Source organism: Chlorocebus sabaeus, chromosome 4 (genome assembly GCF_047675955.1).
Source record: "Chlorocebus sabaeus isolate Y175 chromosome 4, mChlSab1.0.hap1, whole genome shotgun sequence".
In the NCBI taxonomy this organism is placed as follows: domain Eukaryota; kingdom Metazoa; phylum Chordata; class Mammalia; order Primates; family Cercopithecidae; genus Chlorocebus; species Chlorocebus sabaeus.
The window spans coordinates 21,256,132-21,273,462 of NC_132907.1; the positions used below are offsets into that span (position 1 = coordinate 21,256,132).

At 40.3% G+C, this 17,331-nt stretch overlaps 1 protein-coding gene across 2 annotated transcripts in view; it reads right to left on the reverse strand.

Annotated features, from left to right (window-relative positions):
- ANKDD1B (ankyrin repeat and death domain containing 1B) overlaps positions 1-17,331 on the reverse strand; it is a 54,795-nt gene that overhangs the window by 31,829 nt on the left and 5,635 nt on the right. For both annotated transcript variants that reach the window (XM_038010491.2, XM_007975654.3), the window contains exons 2-5: positions 16,978-17,081; positions 13,411-13,509; positions 6,742-6,840; positions 6,532-6,636 (exon numbers count right to left, since the gene is read on the reverse strand). In XM_038010491.2, coding sequence (XP_037866419.2) covers positions 6,532-6,636; positions 6,742-6,840; positions 13,411-13,509; positions 16,978-17,081 — 407 coding nt within the window. The remainder of the gene's footprint in view (positions 1-6,531; positions 6,637-6,741; positions 6,841-13,410; positions 13,510-16,977; positions 17,082-17,331) is intronic.

Below are 17,331 nucleotides of genomic sequence, written 5' to 3' on the forward strand. Positions count from 1 at the left end.
ACCTCCTAACACCACCAGATTGGGGATCCAATTTCAACATGAATTCTGGTGAGGACAAACCATAGCCAAACTATAGCAGATCCACAGAAAATGTAATGTTGTAACTTGAGATAATTAAAAGAAGGAAAAGGAAGTTGTGGTAGCAATACGATAGCAGAAGTATTTTCTTCAATTAAAGAGAAAACACTCACAAATTGGCTTAGTGTGTTACTAACTGAAAGCTTAGCAAGGTGTCTTAATGTTAAAAAATAGATACAAGCCTCATCTAACACTTGATAAAATAGGGTAATGAAAAGATCGTGGCCACTGTTAACCTGAGATAACAACATAGGAGCTCCCAGTAACTGGAGAAAAAAGGAAGAAAAAATGCTGAAATAATAAATGGTAAAAAGCAAAAACAAAAACAAATCTATAAAGATCAGTCCTACAGAGGTCTGTATTTATGCATGTATGGAAGCTGGAGAAACAAATTTGCACCAAAAACTTCACCTAATTCATCATTCTTGGGCCACATATGTCACCAATGAGATCTACATCTCCAACCCTTTAAAGGGTTCAGTGATTTCATTCTCAGGAGATCCCTATAAATGGCAAAGGAAAGAAACAGAGATTGCTTAGAACCACAGTTTTCTGCACTAATTGAAGAGTAAAATTTAATCTTGAGTCATGAGCAACTCCTTGGAAACGACAGACCAAAAATTATTGTGTTTGATATACAAATATGTGCAAATAGTGACTACAGGTAAAGGTTCATGTAAACAAGTCACAAAAGAGGGAACAAGAGACAGTGATTATATACTAGATGAAAACATCTGATCACATATCCTCATAAATAATTCATTCATTTCTTCAACAATTATTGAATGCCTATGAATATGCCAGATAATGTGCTAAGCAATAGAGTGACCAGGGTGAGAAATATATTGCCCATCCTCAAGCTCAGAGTCCAAAAGGAGAGATGGACACATAAGCAAGTAATTATAATGTAATATAGTAACCGAGTGCTGGTGATACATGGGGTTATATAACTCAGCATAAGTGTGTTTGTGGCTGGAAAGGTAGGTGGTGAGAAGTGGTGGAAGAAGGCCTTTAAAGGTTGCTAATGCACTGGAACAGGAGAAAAGAGAACTTGTTACCTGATTCTTGCCTGTTATCTTTTACATTGGAGAATGACCCCTGGTTCATGCAGAAGGAAAGGGCTTTTGTTAGCTCTTTATGCACAGAGACCACAAATAATACATGAAGGTGTTGTGCCCTAGTGTGGCATTTGTTGCTTTTGCCTTTTTATTTACCTTTCTTCTAGTAACTTTGTTTTACTTTGCAGAACAACCACACATACACACACACACCCTGTCATTTAGCCCATGTAGTGCTGTCCATTTCCAAGCCTTATCTGCCTGCCTTCTGCCACATGAAGTGATTACATAACCCTGCCATCACAGTGATTGGTTCGAGATTGGGCATATGATTCAGGTAGGGCCAGTTGTTCCTGAGATTTATACATAAACATTTAATGACAGATTATTATTTCTATTTCTTATGGATTGAAATCCATAAGGATATTAAACCTGAGGCTGCTAACAGCTATCTTTCCTACTATATGAAAAGTATACCTATGAATAATGCCGACATGCAGACAGCTAAGAAATGGACAAAGAAAAAGAGCTGGGTCCAGCCATGCCTGAAGCTGGAAAGATACACCCTCATACTCTTTAGTTACAAGTTAATAAATTACCCTCTTTGCTTAATCTCGATCAAGATGGATTTTTGTCTTTGCAACAGAAAGAATTCTAACTAATACGTATTTATCAGTTTGGTAACAATACTAATCTGTTCAATTTTAAAATGGTGCTTTTCTTTTATCCGTGGTTGCTACAAAGTTTTGCATTACTGCATAGATAACAAAGTGAAAGAAAGCTTCACCTGCTAAGAGAAGGGAGGTTCTGAGAAAAGACTACAGTTACCACAGATGAAAGATCTTTCCTTTCCTTTGGAAACACTATTAGTTTGAACTTTGGAAGCCCTTTAAATTTTAACAGTTATCATCCAGGAAAAAGATGTAAAAGCAAAATTACACAAAGTAAAGACATTTAAAGTAACCTATAATAAATATATGAAAAGGTAGCATAAAGAAAGGTGAGATTATAGCATAATGAGATATAAATCTTTTCTCTCATTGAGTACATATTATTAGACAAAATAACAGGAATTTCAAAGATATATGTGGTTTTTAAAAAATAGTTTATTATGTCCTTTTTTTTTTTTTTTAACTACCCAATCCCTTTTCATCACATTCAAGTAGGCCTCTATCCAGGGCAGTCTCATAGGACCTCCCTTACTTGGAAGGCAGGAAGCTTTTCCAGCCAGAAGGATGGTGGAGCTTGGTGTCAGAGCCCTGGGCTCCAGGCCTTGGGCCAATCACAAAGACTCCCTGGCTCAGGATCCTGTCCGTTTAAGTACTAAAATAAGGAGGGTCTAGGATTCCTGTTCTTTCTTTCCTCTATTAACTCAGTATCTATTTAACCTGATTATAACAGGGTCTTACTCTGTCACCCAGGCTGGAATGCAGTGGCATGATCTCAGCTCACTGCAACTGCCATCTCCTGGAATCCAGTGATCCTCCCACCTCAGCCTCCCAAGTAGCTGAGACCACAGGTGCGCACCACCACATGCCGACTAATTTTTTGTATTTTTTTGTAGAGGCAGTTATTCACCATGCTTCCCGGGCTAGTTCTCAAACTCCTGAACTCAAGAGATCCTCCCACCTCTGCCTCCCAAAGTACTGGAATTACAGGTGTGAGCCACTGTGCCTGGCTAACCTGATATGTTTTAACTCAATGCATTTAATTTTTTTTTTTTTTTTTTGCATGTAAGTCTGAGGGATTGGAATTGTTTATTATAAATTATTTTTAAGTTTACTGAGAAGATGAAATCATCAAATTTGATGTTATGAAATTCAGCAAAAATTTCATAAATAGCCATTAAGTGGGTATCCAAAGTCCAACCTGACCTTCCTTTACCACAGGGATCCCCGAGATGTGTCGCTCTCAGGAGCCTGAGGAGAGGCGCTGGGTGGGCCTCCAGTGCATGCTCCCACCCACAGCATTTCCCATTACCCCAGGATCAGGCACTTGAGGAAGGGGAAAACCCTGAATAACTAGAAATTTCACAGGTAAAAAAATATGTGTCATGAGGTTAAAAAAAAGAAAAAGCAGCATGTTAAATATGAAAAAGTGGCACCGGAGGGGTGGGAGACACTGGGTTAGTTCTCCCCTCACAGACAGGAAACAATAGATTTGATTAAATCTAAAATTGTTAAATGTTGCCTTGGGTCTGTATAAGAAAACAGGTGTCTTCTCAAGTCCCCTTCTACTCACTAGAGTAGAAGGAAGTCCCCTTCCCTCCCAGAAAAAGAAGCTTCTTTGCATTTTGACTTCCAGAGACTTTAAACCAATGGAAGTCTACCATATTCGTAGTTGAAACCAAACATTGTACCCCCAAATTCTTGTAAATATTGAACAAATACATGAATGGCGTGTGAGGCCTTCCTATTTCTCTCCCTCCCCAAACATGTTAGTCTGAGTATTTATTTTTGATCACCAGATGGACATTTATATGTAGATTCAAAATGTCTATACTTTATTCCTAACTCCTTGCTGTGCTAATCTCTCTCTCCTGGAAAGGCCTCAATGATTTTCATGGCTGTGGAGCTGGGGGAAATCTCAAAAGTTTTCCCAGCATCCTCCATCTCTCCCCACCCAAACTCCCCCTGGCCTAGTTAAATCCATTTTGTGTTAAGGGCCTCCTTCCAGGAAAGCTTTCCTTGTTAGCTTTTGGAGTTCCCTCCAGGCCAAAGAGATGGATTTTACCAACCCTGGCAGGTACACAGGCTCTCAATCACTTTCTGTTGATAAGAAACTAGGCAAGAGAGTAACACTGTGAAGGTGAAGACGTCTTAAATATCAAATGTATTTCACAAACTCCACAATACCTTTAAGCAGATGCAAATGGAAAACCCAACAGTAAATTGATAGAACCTGAGCTTCTGATCACAGCTGCAACTGGAATTTCCCCCCATAATTTTTTATTATGGTAAAGTACTCATAACTAAATTTATCATCTTAACCATTATTAAGTGTATAGTTCAGTGGTATTAAGGATACTCATAAGGATAGCCATCACTACCATCCATCTCCATAACCTTTTTCATCTTGCAAAACTAGAATTGTGTCCTCATTAAACAATAATTCCCCACTTTCCCTTCCTCCTAGTTCCTGGCAACTACCATTCCAACTGATGTTTGCCAACAGGTGTGACCCACTCACAGATCTTAGGAAAAAAAGTAGATTTTTTTTTTTTTTTTGTCTTTTCTATTCATCAATTTAGTTTTCTGAAGGGACTGAAGTTGGGCTCAGACTCAAAGTCTTCTTTCCCTAGATGACCCAGTGGACTCATTATTTGCTCATTCCTTGTATGTCTCTGAACTTAATTTAAGATCTCGCGGCTGGACATGTCACTCTGCAGTTTGCTGCCAGTGCTCCTAAACCCTTTTACCCAACAGACAGAGGAGGAAGAACGTGAGAGGAGAGGACATGCCCAGAATCAGCTGAAAAGAGTTATGGAGAGGAAGGTTGCTGGCCAGCAGAGACTCAAGAAGTGGGGAAGGCTCCCTGCAAACGTGCTTTGGTTTCTGAATCCCATCAGCCTGCCTGATCCTTCCCATCCTTCCCATACACTACTCTCTCTCATGGAAGCAATCAGAGCACATTGAAGGGGAAAATAACTGTGTGTCTCATGCATAACAGGCCGTCAACAAATATCTGCTGAACTGAACTGAATGGAATTCATTAATTGGCCACGTCTCTACTTGGCATGGATAAAATTAGAAAGATCCAACTTCCTCACCTTGATACTAAATGGCATTTGACTATGATTGTCACTTTCAGAAAATCAGATAGGATATTTTATCCTATAACAATTGTTACAACAGTGAGCACTTACAATGTGCCTGGCTCGTTGCTAAGTGCTTTATAGTCATTAGCTCATTTAAACATCTCAGCTATTCCAACATTCCTACATAGGAATGGCATAAGTGAAAAGGGGTTATGGAATGGCTCATTGTGAAGTTCATTTGCATAGGTACTTTTACATAAGATTGAGGAAATGTCAATCATTATATACCAAAGAATGGCGGTTTGCTGATTTTTAAAAAATTATATGTGGGACAAGACTTCTCCTGTCACCCTTGTTGTTACCATAAAGTAGATTTTATTGTTTCCATTGTATAGATGGAGAAACTGAGGGTTTCGGAAATTGAAGAGCTTGCTTAAAACCACACAGCTAGTGCATGGTGGTACTGACCAGACCAAAGCCCAAGTCTATCTTCCTCTAAGCTGTAAATGTATAGTTGTTTAATCATATGTAGAGGAAGTCAAAGAAGTATATAGACCTAAACTGAAGAAATACTTCTTATTGTTAATATCACTGTATTTGAGATTAAGGTCAGAAAAAAAATGTAAAAATTTTTAAAAAGAGGTGAAATGAAGTGACTATCACTGACCAGCTTCTAAAGAAACTTTTATAGTATAGTATTCTGGTGGCACAGAGAAAAGGAAGTCCCATTCATGAAGTATATTCTACTGCTGAGAAATCAAAATGCCAATTGCACAAAGGCTACTCCTCTATGAAGAAAAAAAAAAATGCCTAGAGGGAAATATTCCAGGGGAAGGACAGTCCTTGACATGAACAATACCCACTGTTAGTCTGAGGAGGGAGACAGCACAGCATGAAGGCTGGATTCAGCCAGACCTGGCGTCAAGTCCTGGCTCTGTCACTTTTTAGTTGTGAGACTTTTGATCAGGTGTTTGGCCTCTCTGAGCCTCAACTTCCTCTCCTCTACAAATGAGCAAAATATTTTCTACTTTATAGGATTATTGTAGGGGTTAGTGAGATCAATCATTCATTCATTCAGCAATGATTTGTTGAGCATCGGTAGGTGTCAGGTCCAAGACCTCTTACTGAAAAAATGTATGTAAATAGCTTTCCTCTGTACCTACATTAACAGATACTCGTTAAGTAGTAGCTAGTATTGTTATGTATCCCCTTATTTAAAGAAAAGAAATACTGACAAATGCAATAAAACTGCATTGTATTTCATGGCTCATTACTGCATAGCTTTGGGTCAAATATATTACCAAAAGGCCAAGCATAATAAAATAAAATTTAGATACACATTTTGATTACTAAAGGGGATAGGATACTGTCCACACTCCGGCCAGGATGAGGGAGTAGAATGGGAAGAAGGAATCTGGCTGCTTCCTCAACACTTCCTGTTCTCCCTACAAGCAGGGGCCAGGATCGCCACTAATACCAACACTCCTCTTTGGTTCTGTGGTCTGCCAACGTGATGGAGGAGCTGGCTATAGGGCAGGGTCTGTCTGTGCTGGCTGCTTTCACAGCTGTACCAGAGGCAGGAGAAAGTGAAATTTGATAGGGGTGGATGCAAGACCTATACAACCAAAGTAAACACACCTCATCAGGCTGGTTCAGGTCCTTGAGGTGCAGATCTTGAATAAGATACTCCACGATGCGCACATGATTGCTCTCAGCAGCAAAGTGGAGGGCATTCATTCCATCCTGAAGAGAGCCAGGGGTGGGGGAGATACACAGTGACCTCAGAACTTCCTCTCTCCTGCAATGGTGAGGTAAGAGCTTTTGTCCAGGTGTGACCCACATACCTACCTGATTCTTGGCTCTCTGATCTGCTCCAGCTTTAACCAGCATGAGCATGACCTCAAGGCTCCCAGACCAGGCTGCAAGGTGAATTACTGTCAAGCCATGCTTCCCCAAGAAGACAGAAAAAGAGAATCTATCACTCTGATGAGCCAGAGCATATACTGCCTCATCAACAAAGGCCACATTAATACTAGATTGTTGAAAACTAAGAAATAGAGAATTTAACACACAGCAAAAGTGATATTTCGGTTCTATGGGGAAAAAAGGGTATACTTAATAAGAGGTGCAGGCACAAGTGGTTCTCCATCTGGAAGAAAATAAAATGAAAAGCTATATCATACCACACTCACAAAATAGCACATAAACAATAAACATATTAGAATAAAATGCAGACTACAATGTACAGTCTCTTAATTCAGAGTGAGAACAGATAATAAACAAAGTCAATTAAAAATGACAGATTTTTAAAAATGTATCTTTAATAAAGATAAATGGTTATTCTCTAATCCATGAAGCACACTTACCTATGGAGAAGAAAAAGACAAACTCAGAAAAATGGACAAAGAAAGAAAATGGAAATGAATATTGTTTAAGTATCTGGCAATATCTATTAGAATTGAAAATACAACCAGCAATCCCACTCCTGGGAATCTATCCCATAAAAATAAAAATGTCATTACCTAATGCTACATATATAAAGATATTAAGTGTAATACTAAAAACTGGGTACAAGGTAAAGGCCTATCAACATGGGAATGCTGAATAAGTTATGGAATAGTCAGACTATATAATGCAAGCATTAAAAATAATGAATTAGTGCTACAACAATTGACTTGGAAAGATTTCCATGAGTTTTGCTAAATATGGAAAATAAGATTGAGAATAAATATGATATAATCCCATTTGTTAAAAAGGAGTGATTAAGAAAACCCCATACATGTATACGTACATATCTATATCCATCTATAGGTGCGTTGGTGGGTAGGTAGGTAGATTGATTAATATAGATATGTCTATGTGAGCAGGAGAAAAGTACAGAAATAAACATATATATCTCAGATTGTTAAGTATAGTTACCAGAGGAGGAGAGGGAACACACAGGTAAAAGAAACACAAGTTATAAAAAGCATCTCATTTATATAGATGCTACTTAAAATATTTCATTTATACAAAATTATTTCGATTTGTCTGTGTGCAAACACATGTGCACAAAGTTGTCAGACTGAAAGAGACCAGGATTTACTGACCCATAGGGATGCTGTGGGCAGTTGTATGCTGACTTGTCTACCAAATAAGCAGGGAGAAAAGTGTGGAAGGAAGCACAGCCAGCAGTTAACATTGGCTATTTTAGGGAGGTGAGATTCGAGGGACATAAGCAAAAACATGCATCTGCACTCCAGGCCCTAAGTTAGAGAAGCAGCATAGGGCAGACACTATGAGCCTGATCTTCAGGATCAAGCAGAACTAATCTCAAATTCTGGTCACTTTCTATCACTTTCAAGTATGGGGATCTTGGTGAACTTAATTCTAACTGTCAGCTTCAGCTTCCTTATCTGCAAACTCAACTGTGCTTTTCTGTTTCCTTTAGCCCCACGAAAAAGTAATCCATTTCCTCAGTACAAGTGCCTGCCCAAAGTAAGCTCTCACACTACATTTTATTTCCCTCTTCTAATCAGTTGTGTTTGTGATCTGGAAACTGTTTGTCAGATGTACACAGTATGAGTAAATGCGTAAGGAATGAGGGCCTGCAGCACACTTCTACTTGTGAAGTGCATAAGCCTTTTGGCATTTATTTTGGCTGCCCCCAAGTTGCATTAATGTATTCTCTTATTCTCAGTAGAATTCACATTGGGAGAGTAAAACAGCAAGTCCCAAATTATTGAGGCATAACTCTAAACTGGTGATTCTCAACTGGGGGTGATTTTGCCCCCAGGAAACATTTGGAAAAATGTATGGAGACATTTTTTACTGTCATGCTGTGGGTGGGGGGAGGTTAATATTGGCACCTCGTAGATAGAGGCCAGGGATGCTGCTAAACATCCTGCAATACACAGGGCAGCCCCAACCACAAAAAACTATCTGGCCCCAAATGTCAATAGCACCACTGTTGAGAAACCCTGCTCTTAATGTGCATATCCTATAAAATTTATATTTCAGCTGTCACTCTAGAGGGTGAGTTAGTCCATTTATAGGTTTACAATTCCAGCATGAAGAAGACTCTTCATTTCTGGACTCCTTGTCCCAAAGAGAAATGATGTACAATGACTGACTACTTGAGGTTCTTCAAAGCATGTTCCCTAAACACAATTCCACCTCTTAATTTGGACTTCCCTACAAGTCAATGCTCTATGTTTAGTAATACTAAATCTGCTTTCAAATATGAAAGAGACCAGAAGGCCAGGTGCGGTGGCTCATGCCTGTAATCCCAGCACTTTGGGAGGCCAAGGCGGTCAGATGACCTGCGGTCAGGAGATCGAGACCAGCCTGACCAACATGGAGAAACCCCATCTCTACTAAAAATACAAAATTAGCTAGGCATGGTGGTGCATGCCTGTAATCCCAGCTACTCGGGAGGATCGCTTGAACCTGGGAGGTGGAGGTTGCGGTAAGCCAAGATTGCACCATCGCACTCTAGCCTGAGCAACAGGAATGAAACTCCACCTCAAAAAAAAAAAAAAAAAAAAAAAAAAGCCAGAAATATTTGAGACAGGTGACAAGTCACTCTTTGATAGGAGATCTATTTTTTCCCTAAGAGGTAATTCCTAATTTCAAAGCAGCCTATATTTTAAAATTCCAAGCTCCGATCATAAAATCGAAAAGCTGGGAATTCAAGCTGCAAACAACCTAAGTCTCTAAAACCACAAATTCAGAATGGAGCCATTGTTCCTCAGAGGTAATGAATCATGGCTCACAGATGTAAACTCCCTGAGAAGAACCTCCATAAAACAAATTCTTCTGGTGTGAAACTGGCATGCCTGAGACTACTTAAGACCATGTGTCACAAGTCACACTCACAGGTGGCTCATGAAGCTCTGTGAAGTGTACATTGCCCAACAGTCACTGACAACCTGTCCTCATTGCCAGTCTCGTCATAGGTGAGGTCAACAATTTCCTTTGGGGAACAATTCTATGTTAGGAGCTTCCCAGAGATAAGAAGCTCTGTGAGCAGATGTTTTTATCCTCTAAGCACCACTTGCACCCACCTGGGATTCTTTACTCCTGTCTGGAGTAAGACCCTCCATTTATCCAGTCTGCCTATTCCCAGGACTTGGGGGTGCTGCTCACTTTGGTCCCTAGCATGCAGTGCCTTGAATGGCACTCAGCTAGTACAGTCTCTGGCCTTGCTCCCCAGAGAGACTGTAGGCCCTGCAAAGCCATGACTCTATCTCATACCAGTGCTTCCCGAAAACAATCACCTGGGAATTTTTTTTTAATGTGGATTCTGATTCAGGCCTGGGGTGGGGCCCAAGATCTTGCATTTCTAACAAGCTTGCAGGTGATGTACATGCTTCAAGTCCTGACACCACACTTTAAATAGCAAGGACTTCTGTCTAGTTGAATCCTCAGTAGTTGACACTGAGACATACGCACAACAGCCACTGAATAAATATTGAGGGTGAAGGGGATCAACTGTTAGCTCTTTGCAAATGGTGTTAGAACTTAGAAGAAGTCAAACTCAAGGCTCATCATTCAGATAAAGAAGCTGCCAGATTGGGTCAAACATGACCTTGCTTGAATTATGAAAAACATTTGACTAGTTATGGAGTAATGCCACTATAGATGATTTAATCAGTTATAAACATATTTAACTTAGTGAAACCTTCAAAGCAGGAAAAAGAGACACACCAGGAATTACTCTATTTCCCACCTGACATTATTTCAATCTTCAAGCAAAGTTAAGAGAAACAGTCATGCTTCAGAGACAAGGTAATGCAAACATATGTTTAGAAAAACCTCAAGGAGAACAAGTTGGGGAAATATCTCTCCATCATTTCAGGAATAATTTGAAGGGGTGGCCTACCTCTCCACACCTGTGGGCGTTTCTCGTTAGGTAGAACGAGAGACTTGAGAAAAGAAATGCTGGAATGAGAGACTTGAGAAAAGAAATGAGACACAGAGACAAAGTATAGAGAAAGAAAAAGTGGGCCCAGGGGACCGGCGCTCAGCATACGGAGGACCCACGCTGGCACCAGTCTCTGAGTTCCCTTAGTATTTATTGATAATTATCTTTACCATCTTAAAGAAAAGGAAGTGGCAGGATAATAGGATCTTTATAGGGAGAAAGTCAGCAGTAAGACATATGAATAAAGTTCTCTGTGACATGAATAAGTTTAAAGAAAAGTGTAGGCCGGGCGCGGTGGCTCAAGCCTGTAATCCCAGCACTTTGGGAGGCCGAGACGGGGGGATCACGAGGTCAGGAGATCGAGACCATCCTGGCTAACCCGGTGAAACCCCATCTTTACTAAAAAATACAAAAAACTAGCCGGGCGAGGTGGCGGGCGCCTGTAGTCCCAGCTACTCGAGAGGCTGAGGCAGGAGAATGGCGTGAACCCTCGAGGCGGAGCTTACAGTGAGCCGAGATCCGGCCACTGCACTCCAGCCTGGGCAACAGGGCGAGACTCGTCTCAAAAAAAAAAAAAAAAAAAAAAGGAAAAGTGCTGTGCCTTGATATGCATATGTAAACATCTCCATAAACCTTTTTAGTGCATAAAGAGCAGCATTGCGCTAGCAAGTCCCGCCTTTAGCCCTAAGGCAGTTTTCTCCTTTCTCAAGAAACAGAACATACAATAGGGTTTTACACGGAGATGTTCCATTGCCCAGGGACGGGCAGGAGACAGATGCTTTTCTCTATCTCAACTGCCAACAACCGCCAAGAGGCCTTCTTTCCTCTAGTACTAGTCCTCCTCAGCACAGACCCTTCACGGGTGTCAGGCTGGGGGACAATCAGGTCTTTCCCTTCCCACAAGGCCATATTTCAGACTATCACATGGGGAGAAACCTTGGACAACACCTAGTTTTCCTAGGCAGAGGTACCTGTGACCTTTGGCAGTGTGCGTGTCCCTGGGTACTTGAGATTAAGAGAATGGTGATGACTTTGAACCAGCAAACTGCCTTCAGGCACTTGTTTAACAAAGCACACCCTGCACAGCCCAAAATCCTTTAAACCTTGAGTCACCATAGCACATGACTCTTGCAAGGACAAGGTTGGGGGTAGGGTCACAGATTAACAGCATCTCAAATACAGAACAAAATGGAGTCTCTTATGTCTACTTCTTTCTATATAGACACAGTAACAGTCTGATCTTTCTTTCTTTTCCCCACATAATTGATTTGCACTCTGACACAAACCAGTCCTGTATTTAATATATTAGAAACATGGCAATCCTCAGATACGCTGTTTAAAAGAAAAGATGCAATCTAATCTGGCAATGGATACATAGATGTTCGCTGTATGATTCCCTCTACTTTGGTATAGTAAAGATTTGGGGTTATGGTTCTGGTTAAAACGAAGTAAGCACAGTCCACTCTGTCTCTCCCACCAAAACAAATAAAATCTCTGGAAAGAATGCATGGAACGTACACCTACTATATACCCACACACATTTTAAATTAAAAAGTAAAAACAAAGAATGCATGGAACAGCTGAGGACTCTGTAAATGGTATCAGGTGGATTCGGGAAAAAAAAAATCAGAACTCAAAGTAAGGACAATCCTGCTGTGACTTTCCAGATTTTTCTTTTCCTCCCATACCTTCCAACTTGGACTTGAGGCAGTGCAAATCATGGAACTGTGCCCTGGGCACAGTCAGAAAGATTTCCAACAGAAGCTCTCTCATTCTGGTGTAAGGAGGAGAAGGGAGCCCCTATAGAACAGAGAAGGTAGGGGAAATTCTCTGCTTCATTTTTCTCTACAAGCCCTGCCCCCTCCCCGGAAGCCAAGCCCCTCTCCCAAAGCTACAACTTGACAGTGGTAAGGGTAGCAGCAGTGGCTGGGTAAGCACCTTAAAGTCCGACATAGGGGAATCTTTCTCTCTGGCCAGAGGAACTGTGGTCATAAAGCAGGGTGGAGGGAGAATCCAAATGTTCTCTTGTTACCCTCCCCCACTCGGTCCTGGAGGCAGACCTATTTGTGGGGAGCACACAGCAGGGCTGGGAGACCACAGCCTTGGCTTTCCAGTCAGAGGACCAGGAAAAGAGGGCGGGGAGCTGGAAAATGTAGGGGAGTTGATCATGGAGAGGATGGAGCCTGAGAAAGGGATGGCATAAAGTTGTGTGTGTGCACCTGGGCTTACCCCTGAGCTGTTTAATAAGCCTATTTATTATCAGAGTTCATAGAGCAAAGTCAATATTTAATGTCTCTAGGGCCAGTTAGCTTCTGTCTTCCACATCCCAGATTCTACTCTGGACAATGATCTTGCTTTTACAAATGCATGCTATTGGCCATAAAGTCAAAATGAGAAAATAAGCAAAAACCCAGGTCCCATAGGTAAAAGGGAAACAATTTAGCCCCCAAATACAAAGAGCATATATATGTATATTCTCTGAAGAGACGTTTCCAAAACAAACACTGCCAATTAAAATATTTTGCATGTATGTGAAGAAAAGATGTCTGGAGTGATCAGATTCTCCCTGTACATTGGTTATCTCCAATTTGTTCTATTCAAGATGAGCTTACCTTATCAGCAACATCCACCCTGGCCTTGTGTTTAAGCAAGAAATCCACTGCAGATAAATGATTTCTCCCCACTGCAAAATGCAGGGCTGTGCGGTTCATCTGAGGAAGCATAATTTATGTTTTTAGTCACTGATCATTATTTAGTGCTTTTAGGTTTCCTGTTTCTTGAATGGCCATACTTTTCTATCAGGTGTTTCTATTTTGATTGTTTGGCTCCACTCTTTGCCTTTACCTTTGAAAGTTGTGAGAATTGTGTCCAGCCGAATTCTGCCTTCATTATGAGATAACAGCAGAGAATTTGGCAATCCACTGAAGGACACGCCTCGAGCTGAAATTCTTGTTTCAACTTATATTGTATTGTAGCATTATGTTGTGGCAACATAATGCGTTTTGTTTAGAAAGTAAAAGTTGGATTTCCCCCTTATATAATCATTAATAACGGTAAATTTTTCTGCTTAGAATATACTAATAATGCATAGCGGAAATTTTCCTAGGTATTCAATCCACTCATGTTCATTCTTCTCTAAGTTTTTGGACTGTAAACTTTACTGAAGCAAATAAATTCCTTCTGAAAGGAAGAAGGAAGGGAGGAAGAGATAAAAGAGCGAAGAAAAGAGGAAGGAAAGAAAGACAGAAAGGCAGAGGAAAAGCTATGACCATCTTGCTCCAAAGGACAGTCCATGTGGTGCTCCTGGGATACCCAGAGACAGTCTAATACATTTCAGACAATGAAAGTTTTGCTTGGAAGTGATATGAGTCATAATTCCCATATTCTGGACACTGTTTTTGCTCCCAAAGATGATGTCTGGGCATGGCTTTACTATTCTTTGTTACACATAAATAAGAAAAAAAAATGAGAACTGTTTAAATATTTGATTTTCTTGGTAGTGTCAACCTAAATAATAAGACAGACTTTCAAAAGAAAAGATATTTATTTGGGAATAAAGCATTGCAACGGGAATATGCATGTCATAGTAAACTATGTGTGTATTTAGGGAAGTAAAAGAAGACAAAGGTTTTTAAAGGAAAAAAAATGAGGAGGATTACATAACTGTTTTGAAATAATTATCCTTTGCTGCAAAGTTCAACAACAAGCTGACACCAGTCTTAGATTAGACAGGCAGTTTCTGGGCAGATGTCCTTGCAGAAGTATTTTCTGTGTAAGGTTGTGATGGCCTTTGTGTGAGGTTGTGGGTTTTGCAGTCTTTTGTGATAGTTTTTGTTATCAAGTATACAAGCATGAGAACCCTGTCTTCATGGCCTTCCCCAGCTCTATTTGTCAAGGTTTTCTTAATATCGGTGACCCCATTTTGATTCTGAAAACTTTCACAATAGCTAAACCAGTGATAAAATAAGTTTGACAAAACATGAGTTATGGCTGGGCACGGTGGCTCATGCCTGTAATCCTAGCACTTTAGGAGGCCAAGGTGGGTAGATCACCTGAGGTCAGGAGTTCGAGACCAGCCTGGCCAACATGGTGAAACCCTGTAACTACTAAAAATACAAAATTTAGCCAGGCTTGGTGGCGTGCATCTGTAATCCCTGCTACTAAGGAGGCTGAGGCAGGAGAATTGCTTGAACTCGGGAGGTGGAGGTTGCAGTGAGCTGAGATTGTGCCACTGCACTCCAGCCTGGGTAAGAGCGCAAGACTCCGTCTCAAAACAAAACAAAACAAAAAAACCCATGAATTATTATGACTTTGTCTGAAATCTGGAGCTTTGCTCTACTATGTCAAATATGGGCTTATAAGCTCCACTATTAACTTTACTTGTGAATAAGGATGTAAGCCAAAATTTCACCCAAGATAATTCAATAAAATTACTTATATTTTAAAAAGCTCCATCGTCACTGGTTTTAAGGAACTCTCCAAGTAACCATGTCAACGATTTGCTGTAAACAGCAAACAGATGTCATGAGAAAGCATAATACAATTCATCAGGAATTTGTAATAACTTGCCACGCTGTAAGTTAAAGTGTATTCGATTGTACTATCTCTCCAAGTACTTTAATACTAAAAAAAAGTTTAAAACAAAACAGAAAGTTGAATATGGAAAAATGTTAAGTGGTTTAAACAGTATACTAGAGAATCTATTTCCTGCTACTTGGAAAAGTGATTATTGCTTCACTTACTCCCACAATTAACCTTTCATGGTCAAAATAATCTTCAAAGATACCTATCCAGAAATATTTTTGAAACTATGCAAATATCCCCTTCAAAGAGACTTGCTTACTTCTTTTCTTTTCCTTCCTTTCCATCCTTTTTCCTTTCTGCCTTTCCTTCCTTTCTTGATTCCTTTTTTTTCTTTTTGTCCCTAAAATTGTTACGCTACAAAATTTTGCTGCTTTCCTATTCTAGGATATCTATGGAACATGAACACTATATACACTCATAACACATCACACACACACATTATACACATAGACATATCAATCCCCACACTTATCCCCACACATAAGCACAAAGGCTCCCGACACACATGCACAGCATCTTCCACTGCATCTGGTACATGATTTCAGATTCTGCAGCTTCAGTTTCTAGGACTTTACTGCCTGCGATAGATACAGGTTTTGTGAAACCTGAGTTTAGACTATTTAGGGAGTCTTTTTTAAAGCCAGAGTCAGAAAGCTTAAATAATTGCAGTTAAAATGCCTTATAATTTTTCAGATTTTACAAAATCATATAGTCATAGGAATACATTACTAGAGCCCTCTCAGTGCCTTACAAGGGGCCTGTACAAGCAAGGGCCCTGAAGCTTATGCTTCATTTACCATTAAATAGTAAATCATTTACCATTAAATTTACCATTAAATACAATTACCCACTACCCAGGTGGGTGCCACACCCACCTGGAACCACTCCACAAATTGTCCTAAGCAATTGACACAGCCTCCAACCTTCACTTTGATAAACCTGGCCTCAAAGGACTATCAGGAAATCCTCACAAAAGCAAGCAGTAGAGAATCCAAATTTATGGCAGTGGACTTTCCCTCTGCTAAAATCCAGGGACTTAAAGAACAAGTAAGAGCCAGGTTTTAGATAAGGCCTCATTGCCCAAGAGGCAGACACACTACATTTCAAAACCAGTACAATGAAAATCCACATGCCTCTTTAGATTTTTAAATTTGTAAAAACAGAACCACACAGGACATCACTGGCAAGAAAACAACCCAGACTGTGTAGCAAAAAATGTTCTGCCTTTCCAGAATGTGTGAGGCCAAGCTGATCCGCAGGCGACAATCCAGGACCAGGTCCAGGCCTATAACCCTGACAGCTGGCTTTACCTATAACCCCGACAGCTGGCTTTACTGCCCACCCACAGACTTTGAATAGATATGCATGAAGATTCGGTGCACTGCCCTTCTTGGAAGAGGAATTAAAACGCACAGAGCCTCTTCCACTGTTTGACTCCACCTTTTAGCTTAAACACCCTGGGATTACCAACAAAGGAGCGCTCCCTTATCTCAGCCAGCACCGTGATTTTTACTTTTATTATTATTTCAGATGTCCTGTGTAAACCCAAGCCATTACTGGAGTAGTCACTTGTCATATTTATGACTTCTACTCACATTGTTCACAGCATTAATGTTAACCTTGTTTTCAGACAGCTTCTCCATAAGATCCAAATTATTGCTTTTAGCAGCATTCTGAAAGCTTCTCTCATTTGGCAGTACTGAAAGAAAGCAAGGCAAGCATGAACTAAGGGAATTTAAGGAGGCCAAAGAGAAAGCATATTTCATAGGGCAAACCTTGTAACAACAGCCTTGAAACAAAACAACAGCCTTGAGTCTTTCACATTTTGCTATTTTTATTTAGGACACAGAAACTTTGCTTCAATATCTTATAAAACTGTAGTATCAAGAGTCAATTTTCTCCTCATGCTGCAAGGGTTTTCACACCCTTAAAAATGTTCCTGGCCCCAA